The sequence below is a fragment of the Heliangelus exortis genome, chromosome 16, assembly GCF_036169615.1.
Source record: "Heliangelus exortis chromosome 16, bHelExo1.hap1, whole genome shotgun sequence".
Lineage (NCBI taxonomy): Eukaryota > Metazoa > Chordata > Aves > Apodiformes > Trochilidae > Heliangelus > Heliangelus exortis.
The window spans coordinates 9032877-9046015 of NC_092437.1; the positions used below are offsets into that span (position 1 = coordinate 9032877).

Sequence of the window (13139 nt, forward strand, 5' to 3'; positions counted from 1 at the left end):
TCCTTTCATCAGCAGCCAGGTACTAACACTGTGCTCTGGAACAGCAGCTTGCCAGGCCTGGCCAGCACACAATCTGGATGGGCTCCTTCAGTGTGGCAGGAGGAAACCAGGATTCCTTTTGACCCCTTTGAGTACATCTTGTTCTCTGTCTCTGGATATCTAGGTTTTCTGTCATGTTTTCTTCCCCAGGATTTATGCCCATGCCACAGCAGCTTCACAGCAGTAATCCAGGGGCTCTGCAGCTGCAGTGGAAGCTCTGGATGGATGTGTTTCAGCAGAGCATTTGGCACGTCCAAAACTTTAAAGCTTGTGTTCATCATTGTGTTGCTGCTTCTCATGTAGAACATGCACTTGAGTACTTTGTTGAATTGGAACCCAATGATAACTGTTAAAGCATCAGGAGTATCCCACTGGTCAAATGTTTTGTTGTGGGTTTTTGTTTGTTTTTTGTTTTTTTTTTTTTTTTTTTTTGGTGGGAAATGCAAAAATGCTGAAGCCACTGTCATCTCCTTTTATACTAGAAGAGTCACACACATCAGCCTGTGTGCATGGGTAACTCTCTTGAATTTGAAAACACATAAAAGGGCTAAAAAATTTCTAGGGCATGTGCTGTAAAGCTGAGCAAGGTACAAAACTTTTCCCAGAGACACTGTGATCTCAGATCCATGTATATACAGATCCATGTAAATACATCAATGTAAATACAGATCTATGCGTTTATCATTACTCATGCAAGTAATAATAGTTCCACTGAAATCACTACAGCTACGTGTATTAAATGAAGCACATATATAAGATCAGGATCTGAATATGTAATAGGCAAATACACCTACAGCTATGGCAACTGCACTTATAACTAGGGATTCACATATGTGCATACAGCTTCTATTACGTTTAGGGGCTAACTGATAATCTGAAGGCATATGATAAATTGGTGAAAGAGCCAGGACCAGAAACTGCCTCTTTTGTTTTAGTTTTTTTGTTTTAGGTTTGTTGTTTTTTTTTTTTTTTTTTTTTTTAGTTTAGTTTTTATCCCTTACATCTTAATTTCTGTCAGCATTCTGCCCTCATTAACTCTGCAACTATGTAATTTGCTTTGAAAATGGTTAAGGATACTGTGTACCCAAACAGCTAAACTCGTACAGAAAGGCTTTGCAGCTCCTCCTCCACTCCTCTCAGATTTGGGGACTCAACACAATAACATGAACTTTAAGCACAAAAATATTTTCCTCCACAGGAGTGGTCATCAATAACTCAGCAGCAAGAAGGCAGTGCAGCTTGGAAGTTATCTTTCTTCACAGAGCTGGCACAAAAGCTGGCTTGTGTGAAGTGGAAGTGGCTGTGGTCCAGCTTGCATTCCTTTAAGCAACCAAACTGCTTGATAATTACTCCTTTTTTTTTTTTTTTTCCTTTTTGTAATTCTACTCATCTGACTGTGCCAAGTTATCCTACAGATTTTATTCTGCTCCCTATACATTTAAATGATAGGCATGCTTAAGTAGCTTAATAAATTACATTCTAGGTTCCCTTTCTGGCCTTCTGTATTTCAAAAAACAAAAGAGTCATAACTGGTATTTTTACTGTTTCAAGTAAGACACCTAGGCTCAGAGAAGTGTGGCAAATCACTGTCAGAAATGAGTTATTGTCTCGATGGCAGAGGCTGGGAAACAGCAAAACAATGTTTCTGCTGGGGAGCCACCACTGCTCTCCTTCTGCTTCTCTAACCGGCTCCAGGCACTTTCTCTTGTTCTTGTGATTCCCTTCCTGAATTACTTCAGCCAAGTAATTGTTTCATCATGTTGCACAGAAATATTTTCCCATTGTGTCACCATAACATTCGTTTCTAAAACCAAATCTCCTTGCTTATAGAAAATACATGGCAAACTTTTGTGGACCCGGATCCCAGGTGAGGGAAGACTCCTGTCAGAGGAGTGGGACACAACAATGAGGCTTTAGAGGGATTTTTACATTGTTTGAGGGGGTTGCAATTCCTATTACCGTAATTTCTAGACAACATCAAGGAGCTGCTTGCCACAGGCTTAATGAATTGCTGTTGCAATATCCTAGCAAACCCAAGGTATTTATAGAAAACAAACAAACTGTTGTGCATGATAGGGGCCATGGCACCTTGTAGCCTGTATCAAAAATTCAGTTCTTTATGCTGACTGACATGATGTGAAGAGGTGTCTGTGTTTGAGCCCATGAAAACCAGGTTAGCTGACAGAGCCAATACTTCAATAGTGTGAGTTCTTAGAGAATTTATTCTGCAAATTCTATGAAAAAAAGTTTAATTTATATACCCTGAAGTCTAAGAAAATACTTTGGCATTTCTCTCATGTGTGACATAGGAATCCCAAAGGCAAGAGCAGATAGGACAGAGCAAGGATAAAAGTGGATGTAGATCAGAGTCTTCCTTAGATTTTCATTAGCTAGAAAATATTACTGATGTTATTATTTATTATACAAAATATTTTAATAGTAAATATATGAATATATGAAAATTTTCAAACAAATGAGGGATAGATACGGTGCTGTTCTGTGAAAATGTGTCAAGCAGTTGGAAGGTTTGGAACTAAATGTGTCCCTATTGTAAATGCAAATCAATTCACTCCAGCAATTCTTAACCCATTTCTCCTTGTTTTTAAATTCCAGCCCTATTGTTTTTCACATTCGGGCAGATCTAACCACCAACATTTCTAGGAGGGCAGAAAAGGCTTTTATTCAAAACAAAACATTCAAACAATTTAACAGGTGAGAAAATGATCACAAAAGGCATTTTGATTTCCAATAGAGTCTTGACAGATCAAATTGAGTAAATAAGAATTACAGCTGTGCCCAACTTGAGAGCTTTCATGCATCTCCTGAGGATCGGGGTGCTGGCACCAAACCCAGGGGCAGTGCTCCAGGAGGCTGCACTGCCCCTTTCAGGGTCATCTCAAAGAGAAACTCTCTTGACATTTCACGTAGTTTTGCATCAAGCTAGCACTGCATCATAAATTTCACATGATCCTGATGTCAGTCCAAGGCTGTATCTAATCTTTTTAGGTGTTTACATACTCACCCTAGATTGTGCTGCTCATCTGCCCAGGCTGGGGCAAAACAGCCTCAATTCACGTGAAAGAATCAGTAACCTCAGAAAACCTCAGGATATTATCCAAGTGTAGAGTTTCTACCAAGGCTTAGCTTTGCCTTGCAGAGCTTAAACTCTCAGACTATGTTTTGGGTACCACAAAATAGTTAAGTAGAACTTCATTCTTTAAGTGATTTCACTTCTCTGTTCAGCAACATGTATTTCATGTACAGCTTTGGCCACACAGTTATACTTTGGCTGTATTGATTTATGAAAAAAAGTATTGAGAAGTTGAACTGAATTGTTCCTTTGGGGGTAGTTACCTATATTTCTAGTTTTGTTTGGATTTCCTGAGTACTGTTTTAGCACCCTTTCAACGTACATGAATAGGTTTAAATTTTTCTTCACAGTTCACATTAGCGTTCATGATTTGCCCTAAAATTCTGACTGTTATGCATTTGTTAAAATTTAAACACAAAGAATACTAACACTCAGGAAAGTAGCAATAATATATTTTTGCATTAGCAATTGGTAGCAAAAAGAATTAGAACCAAAGTCATCATTATCTCCTGCCCACCATATAATCATCTAAGTCCAGTACAAACTGAATGCAGAACCTTTGCATTCCAACTTGGTGGGGCTTTAGAGTCACTTTATGTTGGTACAAATGACAGGAAAATGCAGGACAATGCATACTGTGTCTTAAGCAATATCACTATAAATAACAAAAGATTTGTAACTTGGCCTCATATACACTTTTTTCTCTTTATTAAAGTAGGTACTGAGTTGCATTGACTTTTTTTCTGGTCATAGCTAATGAAACATTGCTTGAAAAGTAGCTAGTATGAGAGTAACTTAATATTTTATACACATCCACATCAATGGTAGTTGTTCTAGCAATGAAATTGTAAAGGCAAACATTGTGCACAAAGGCTTTTTCAGGTTGTATGTTTGATATCTGAAGGCTATTGCATCATTTCAATGAGGAAAACCCCATCTTGTTATCAAATGTGATCAAGTCTCCCACCCGATAACCCTTTGGTGCACGTGTGCAATTTGAGTGATTTTACTTGATAGAGGAGAAACAATTAGTACAGAAACAAGGGTAAACTTTCCTTCATCTTCTAAGGGTCACTAATGGAAAGCAGCAGGAGTGAAAGCCACACCAGTGCAGGTGTGGAGCTGTACAGGGTTTTACATGTTTTGGACAGATAAGGATAGAGTAGTAATTTCTATTAATAGATAGAACTGCTAAAAATATATATAATGGTAGTTTAAAAATTCTGTTTTAGAATTATACATATGATTCCTTTTGCAGAGCTAAGCGTGACAGAATTCAAACACCCAGCAAATGGTAAAACAGTGCTAGACACTTTGGAAAGGGGTATCTGTGCTAGGGACTTGATCTTACAGGCTTATTTCTACATAGAAGGAAACTCTGATATTTTAGTAGTAATGAGAAAGACCTACATAAATTAGTGAATGTAATAAATAATTCAGAAGGGAAAAAAAAAGCCCAAGCAAAATGCTGTTTATAAACTTGCTTAAAATTCAAAGCAGGGTACTGGAATAAGTGCCTTAGCTTCTTTGCATGGTTTGCCTGCACACAGACTGTGAAGTCCTACCACAGGCTGTACTGGCTTGTTTTAAGGAAAAGAAGCTCAAGAGACCCTATCAGAAGACAACCAAGACATACCAAGTACTGCTTTCAAACAACAGAATCTTCTATATCAATATTTGGCGCTGAGCCACTGTTTGGACAGGGATTTTCCAATTCTCCTGCTGTCATTAGAAAAGGTATTTGGAATCTTTTGTCTAATTTAATGCTTGGAATTTTCTCAGATTCATTTCCAAACTATTTTTGCCAGACTTTTTTTCCAGGAGTTTTTTTAATTACAGGGGCTTTTCCATATGCCTGTTTATAAAGCAGGGTATTTCATGACCTCCATGCATTTGATAGCACTACAAAGCTCCTAAAATGTGAATTATGTGGTTAATACAAGATTAAGAATAAAGGATTCTCAAATTCTTTTTCTGACTCTTTCACAGATTCCTTCTAACACTAGTGTAAAATTGTTGCATTCAAATCCTTGATTTTCCTATCCATAATTGCATCTTTCTGACAAAACCTTATTGCTGTATGTTTCTTCCTGAATGAAAAATATCTAATCCTAATTAAGAGATACATTAGAATAGAGCAGTAATTCAAACATCATTCTTTAAAGTGCAGCACCACCACCCTGGCTCTTCTGAGCTGTGACAGGCAAAGTTTAAGGACAGGGATTAGCTTGTTCATATCTGATAGAGCTCTATCTCCAAAACTGGACTTTTAAACAGATATAAATACCTTTAGTACATCTTATCTTTCAGTCTACCCTGCCTTCCAGCCTCCACAAACTGAATTTTGTTGGAAGTTTTGTCATTAGGAAAGAAAGAAAAAAGGAAAAAAAAAGAAAGAAGTGTATCTGAGGACATCTTCAGTCCTCCAGCAATTCCACCCTCAGCAGCACTGGATTCTGACTGGGAACACTGCTTGAAAGTTCGGGTAACATTACATGGCCTACAGCACAACAAGAAAATAGGATCTAACGATGTGGATAAGTTTCGTAACTAGAAGAATAGTAGAATAAACAGCCACAGGAGGCTGGAGTAATCATTGTCACGAGGGACAGTCAAGACAAGATCTAACATCTATCTTGCCTGCAAGAACTTGAGTCATGCTAGTGCAGTAGCTCACCCGGGAAAGTCTATTCTTAGGGTCTCATAAAAACAACTTAACTGCACTGTACGAATTGAAGAGCAAATGGGAGAAATCTGGATCAAGATTAACACTCCACTACTTACATCTGCACAGCTTGTAGCCAGAGGTACGGAGATATTGTGGGAGCAGGGAGTGTGAAACAAATTTCAATAAGAGTTCTGGGAGATTCAGCCACAGAAGGCTATGATTGCAAGTGTCAAAAAAAGAAAAACAGTTCTTCCAGGAGAGAGCATGCTTTGCTTAAAGAAACATTAGAAGCAACTAACAACTTCAGGATTTGTCCTTCTTGTCTGTATTGCAATGTATAAACACAAATTCAAGTCCACTGTCTTTATCAAGTCCACTGAATACCCCTTCTGTGTGCAGTTGCCAAGCAGGCCACAGGAGTGTCTTTTCTGGGGCACTGGAAATCTAGATCTAAAAGCTTGAGTTTGGCCTAACAGGAAAATGGAAAATGCTGAGTAAGACCCTATCATTTGCCCAGCTCCCTCCACATAACCAGCTTGAGACTGTTAACTACTTGGAGACCTGGACACAGAAGCATACAGGGGGGGAAGTAACACAGCCTGGGAGTCCTGCCCAGCTGGTGTGTTCCACAGGCTGGCAGAGCCTTGGTTCTCAAAACAGTTACAGCTTGATCTGCCACCTCCTCTGCCATACCCCCCACTGATCTGTCTCATGCCCCCAGCAAACACACATGCACACAGAAACAAACACCTCTCACCAGAGAAACCCCATCTACAGATTTTAGAAAAATGTCTCAAGAGAAAAGATAAGGGAGTTGTTCATACGCCTCTCACCTGGCTGGGTTTCATGAGAGCTTCCTGAGCAATGACCGAAATTACCGACATCCAACAGAAATGCTACTTTCTCATGTTTATTCCTGTAAACTCCAAAATAAGAAATGCAAATCATAATTTAGAGAATAGAAACTCTGTAAAGAAAAACAAACAAACAAACAAAGAAAAACTTATTGTAAGCTTCCTTTCTTACTTTTTCTTCCTCCCTCCCACTTCAGGCTTGGTGTAACTTTGCCAAAGATTGGTCATGGTTTGGATAGCACATCTTGCTCTACACGTTTGGAACAGCAAGAAGTGCAAAAGAAACTAAACACAAACACCTCCTCCCCAAACAACACCCAAGTGGCAGCTAAAGCAAGTGATTAGAGGAAATAAAATGAGGCAACAAGAACTGTCTAAGTCCCAGCTCTGCTCCTTGCTGGTTTTCTCTTGGGAGTTTTGGATTTTGTTTTTGTTGTTGTTTTTTTTTTTTTTCTCAGTGTCACAGAAAAAGTAAAAAGACCAACTAAAATCCTGATCCCTGATCACGGCATTAAGCCAGATTGAGCTCGAATTTCAACCCTGTGCTTAATCTACCTTTAAACGTGCCTGCAAAATAAAACAAGCTACTTTTTTTAACCTAGACATAAAGTTTATTAAAATTGTTCATTAATGCTTCAAATGTAGCAAGAATGCATAGATCCCAAAATATACATATGTATTTTCTTATAGAAATAGATTATTCTTTATAATAAAAAAAACTGTAGGAACATCTTTAACAGATTACTCGATTCATGACTGACAGTTACACGAGATTGCATCATGTACACAGCATTCCCAGCCATGCTTAAAGGATTGCATCACTTCGCCCTTGCTCTCCTCTCGCTCTTTTAAATAACCCCAGCGCCCAGCAGCCTGCACAGAGCCTGCCCGGGGCCGGGGCCGCCAACCCCACCGCGCCGCCCCGCTGACAGCCCCCGGCCCCCGGTGAGATCCCCGCGCCGCGGCGGAGCCTTCCGCCAACATGTAAATAAAGACCAAAAACAAAAACAACAACAAAATTAAAAACCAAACCGACCGACACCCCCCTCCTGGCTCCCCCCCGCCCCGGCCCCCGAGGAGCGGCGGCTCCGCTCGCCCCACGGCCCGGCCGGCGGTCAGCAGCGAGGCGAGGAGGCGAGCAGGGGCTCGGGCAGCTGTTTGAACAAGTTCCTGAGGGTGCTCAGCTCCCGGGAGAGCTGTTCCACCTTCTTCTGCAGCCGCTCGTTCTCGGCCGTCAGTTCCAAGACTTTGTGCTGCGTCTCCAGGTTGCGCATTTTGGCTTTGTCGCGGCTCTTGCGCACCGCGATGTTGTTCCTCTCCCGGCGGAGCTTGTACTCGTCGCTGTGCTTGTCCACGCACTTCTTGGGCTTGTTCTTGCCCGCCGGGGGAGCGGAGTAGCCCCCGCCGCCCGCGGCGGACTTGGAGGACTCGGAGGGGTTGGGGGTGCCGGGGGGGCTGGAGGAGGAGGAGGTGGACAGGTTCCCGCTGCTGCCGCTCGGCACCGACTGGTAACCCAGGTAGGAGCGCACGGTGCTGCCGTAGGGTGAGGACATGCCCCCCGGTCCCGGCCCGGCTCCCCCTTCTTCCTTACGGGGCCCTTTGCAAGAGTCCAGGGTCTCGAAGACCGGCTCCACTTTGGTCTCCACGATCTGGGGCGGGAAGCAGCCCGGCAGCCCCCCCGGCTTGTGGCTCTGGCTGGCGCAGGGGTGGCTGTGCCGGGCGAGGCTGATGTAGGTGTAGTCGGGCTTCTTGCTCCCGCCGCTGCCTTTATAGTCCTCGGCGAAGAGATCGGAAAGGAAATCTTGGCCGCCGCCGCTGGTGCAGGGAGGCTCAAAGTTGCCCCCTGCTGCTGCTGCGGGAGGCGGCGGCTGCGCCGGCTGCTGGGATGCTAAGGGGTCCAGGTAGGGACTGAAGTCGATGGCTCTCTCGTGGTCCCCTACGGTGAGCTCGGTCATGGAGCGGCCCCCGGCCGCCCGCGGGTGCAGCTTGTTGAGCGCAGCCAGACAGTCCGCCTCGTAATAGAAATTAGCCACTTCCATGGATTTAAAGGCGGGCGGCTGGATGGGGAGGCATGCTGCGTCCCAGGCCACCAGGCGTTGCATGAAAGCAAAGGGGGATGCGGGGAGGAGAAAAAGGCGCAGGGGGGGCCCCCCCGGCAGAGGATCAAGCTGCCGCCGTCGGGGTGGGGGGGCTCCAGACCCTGCCTCAGTCTCTGGCGCTGGGCACGGCCCCCGGGTGCGATGCCCACCTGGGCTGGATCAGTTCCTGCTGCGCGGCGGGGCTTCACCGCTCCTGGAGCTGCGGCGGGAGCTGGCGCCTCTCCTCCGGACCATCTGGTTCTGGGTCCCGTGTCCTAAAGTCTCTGACTTAGGAAAGTTCCTTTCCTCAGTTATTTATAGGGGCGGTGGATCCCATAGCAACAGGCGCGTCACCGCCTGGCCGCCTGCCACGCTGCACGCTCGGTAACTGCTGGCCCCGGCCCCGGAGGAGGCACCGGGGGCGGGTGTGCCGGTGCGGTGCCCCGCCGGGCCGTCCGCAATAAAACCGGAGCCGTACCGGGCAGGGAGGGAGGGGAGCGGGCTGCCGGGTCCCGCAGGTGAGGGGGGGGGGTGCGGGAGTGGCATCGGGCAGCGCTCAGCTCCGGCAGGACACGCGTGTGCGGGCGCTGCCCCTGCCAGCCCCGGCTCCGGCTGCCGCAGCCGAGCGGAACCGGGTCCTGGGGGCTCGGGGGGGCAAGTGGGCGCGGGTCTCTCCCGGGTCCCGCCTCACCCTTGGGGAAATTAAGGCAGGAGAGATTTTTCTAAGTCCTTTTGCCAAGGCAGGGGAAAAACTGCAAATACAAGTCGGATCCCGTTATTCTCCGTCCAGTGCTTGCTCAAATAAACGCCACGGGCAAACAGCACTGTCCACCCGAGCGCAGACCCCTGACCGCGGCCAGCAGGGAGCCGGGTGAGGAGGAGCTGGAGCAGGGCACGGCGCTGCCGCAGGATCGCCCGCACCCGGCAGCCGGAAAGCCCATAGCTCCCCTCCTCATCTCTCCGTGCAGGGATGGCGGCCTTAAAGTTTGTCTTGGTGTATTTACTTTACATGATATGGTGCAACTGTCAGGGTACACGAGGGATAGGGAATCTGTGCACTGAAACCAAAGGGGACCGTGTGTAACATGATTCAGAAAGAGAGGGACATACGTGCGTAGAAACATGGAATCCAAATGTTTTTAGAATTGCGGGATGAGTTTGGGAAGGAAGAGTGAATCTTGATGTCCGTTTTTAATTAAAGACACCCACCTTGGGAATCAAACTTATATTTTCACTCTCTTACTCCCACATTTACCTGTCTACAAGCTGGTGATTCATCCCCAGAATAAAGGACATTAATTTAAAACAAAACATATAATTAAAGGAAGTAGGAGTGTCCTTTGCCTCAGTAAAGAAGACCCAGCACTGCAGGGAAAATGACACTGCCTCTTAGAATAATGTGAAGCAATCCTGCGGTGTGGGAAATATTGTAACGTTAAGCCAGAGGAACAGGTATTGCATTATACGATTCAAACAGTCAACTGTTCATAATGTTCAAACCTCAGAACATTGAAAAGAGGAAGAATTCAAGAAACAGTCAGTGGATCATCAGGCTTTTTCTTTCCTTTATTTCTTTTCCATTGCTTTTTCTTTTCGGGTTTTAAAAGTTTTTTGGTTTTTTTTTTTTTCTTTCCGTAACAGAAGTACCCTAACAGGTTTTCAGGCTTCAAATATTTCTAGTTCCATCTTTATCTACCAAGTTAATCTTTGGTGAATGCGCCAGAGATTAAACTGGAGCTGGGCCTGGCCAGAGAACTGGGTCTGAAGGTTGTAGTTGGAGCCCATACCTTCATAAATACAAACATCTGTATTGGGTGCAAATTCTGGCAAGTTGTAGTGAGCCAGGGCTTGTTCTTCTGGCTGTTTACTCCCTCATCCTCTGCCTTTATCCTGCATTCTGATCTGGCAGTTATATCCAGTGGCTGCCCTAACTGGCCCTTGCAACTGAAGTCTTGAAAATTGGTTTCATGTGCTCCCTACGTCCAAAACATCTCAGGCACCCACAAGCAGAAGGTCTTCTGCTGTGGTGATCTGCTGAAATGCATGGTTGGTCTTTCTCAGCATTACCTCAACTGGTCTCCAGCTTGCCACAAGCTAAAATTGATCACTGAGACTGGTTGGTAAATTTTCTGGGCTATTTTTCAAGATCTTTTGGAGATCTAAATTTGCCCTCTTCAAATTTCTGCCCTGTTCTCTGCTGCTCTGCAGCAGAAAATTGTACTGTCCTGGGCTGATCTTCCCAAACAAAATAAAATGTCTGTGCAACTGTCATGTGAAACAGATTATATCAGGGATGGTGTGGCCCACACCTCCTTTCCAGACCAGTGCTGAGTAATCCCATAGTCACCGAGATCACACGTCAGGCAGGGTGGTAATTGAGGTTGGATGCCCAGCTTGTCCCCTCCTTCCCTTCTTCCCCCTCACCTCCTTGCTGTACCTGGATCTCTTTAAACTTCCTCCAGCTCACCTCAAATCCCAACAGCCACTCTCATGGAGCCAACATCCGTTCTCAGCTTCTCATGGGAATCTTGTTGGCGGGACTAACCACCTACCCAAAACTCTAGCATTTGGCAAGCAGGTTTTGAGCTAATTCTGTTCACTTTTTAAATTGTTTCTGCACTTGTTATAACAAATGCGTGGCCAGAAATTGAGTTCTTGAAATGGGAACAGGTGCAGAACAAGGCTCACACCACAAAGCTCTGTCCCTGCAAGTGCCATGGCTTGGCCTGGCCAGATAGGCAAAGGTTGCTAACAACTGTCCAGGAAAACCTCTTCAGAGAGATGCTTTAGATAGAAAAATAGATGCAGACATTCCTACGAAGGGATTGGGGTACTGGTTTACTCTGTGTGTAAGACTCTGAACAGGAAAGAAGCTGAGAGTGGCAGCCTTTCCGCAGGATGTCTCCCAAAAGAACAAATTTTAGAAGAAAGGCAGCACTTCTGTGAAAAGCACCTTCTTTCCAGTGATTTCATTATTTCTTTTTTTTTAGAACTAGTCAGCTGAAGGAGGCAGTATAACTTACCAATTACTAGTATGAACATCAACATTTTTGAGCAGAAAAAAAACCCCAACCTTCTGATGCAATAGAATCCAGATTCCTCTCTTGTGTGAAACAATATAGATACTGGGAATGTAACAGAAGGATACCAGAATGGTGAAAAGGTGGAGGGAAGAATCTGATCCTCACTGCTCATTTCTGTCATTCTGCTCTCCATTTTCCCTTTTGTAGATGCCACAAGTTTCCATCTCCATGCTCAGACCTACAATAAAGCACTGCAGAGGCATTTTCTTCCTGGAAATTGTCTTATTTTCCAGGATTTCTTTCAAGTTCTCCCATTTGTGTACTCCAGGTCTAGAGCAGCTGTCCCTGGAAGGACACCAGCTTTCAGGAGATGCTATTAGTTCAGCAGTGACAGCTCAAACAGTGAAGTGTTTATAAGGACATCTGTGAATGGAGAATCATACTCAAGAAAAAAGCTGTCTGTCATTTCTCATGCTTCTTGCTGCAGACTTGTCTCATGTACTATTAGCCTTGCAGTAGCTCACAGCACATCAGTAAGAGCAGAGCTACATCATGCTAAGCCCTGTGGGAGCACAGCTGCTTGCTCATAGACTTGCAGTATAAAACACCACAAAAGGGCAGAAGAGGGGCAAAGAGGAAAGAAGCTGACAGATGCATCAATGAACAAGATCCAGTAGGCAGTATGTTGGAGGTGAGCTAAAGGGGAGAACATGAGGGCTTCCAGGGCAGAGCAGTATCCCTGTGTGTGGGTAGGCTGGGAGAGAGCACCGAGGTGGTTTGGGAAGGTCTCAGGGGGGTAGGAGGGGACTGCCTGAAGTGGAGCAATGTTGCAATCCAGGCTGCAAAATAGAGAAGTAAAATTTATATTTCTTTCTGAGCATGCTGTGTGCTCTGTTTTTCTTCTTCCTAGCCCCAGGTCCTTCTTTATACAGCTGCACACCTTACGCCAACAAGAGCTCTTAAGTTGTACCTGGCAGAGGCCAGATTTCAGTCTGTTGCTTCCCCTTGCCATTCTCTGCTGTGAAGAGCAGGACCTGTGAAATGTCAGACAAGGACAGTGTCTCAACTCAGAGAGCAGTTGGCTTTCCTTCCTTCTCCCTCAGCTCTTAAACTGGGCTTGAGACTTTGCCTCAGTTCAACATAAAAACTGATTGCCACATGCTTGCCTCTCTTCTGAAACCGCAGCTGTGATACTCTGCCTTGCAGTCCCCAGTGGCAGGGAGCTCCCCAGGCAGTTGCAAGCCATGTCTCCAGGCCTTCTTTGGTTCTTTTGTTACAGACCAGATTCCTCCCCCTCCCTAAATGCTCCCTCACCCCTTGTTCCCATGTGACATGGTGATGCTCGGGTATTTGTTGGTCTTCTGCTGATTTTTCTGCTCACCTCTG

At 45.0% G+C, this 13139-nt stretch overlaps 1 protein-coding gene across 1 annotated transcript; it reads right to left on the reverse strand.

Annotated features, from left to right (window-relative positions):
• Window positions 1-6692: 6692 nt before the first annotated feature.
• Window positions 6693-9032, reverse strand: CEBPB (CCAAT enhancer binding protein beta). The gene has a single exon (XM_071760091.1). It carries the CDS (start codon window positions 8752-8754, stop codon window positions 7768-7770), a length of 987 nt encoding a protein of 328 aa, XP_071616192.1. The 5' UTR covers window positions 8755-9032; the 3' UTR covers window positions 6693-7767.
• Between the last annotated feature and the right edge of the window lie 4107 nt (window positions 9033-13139).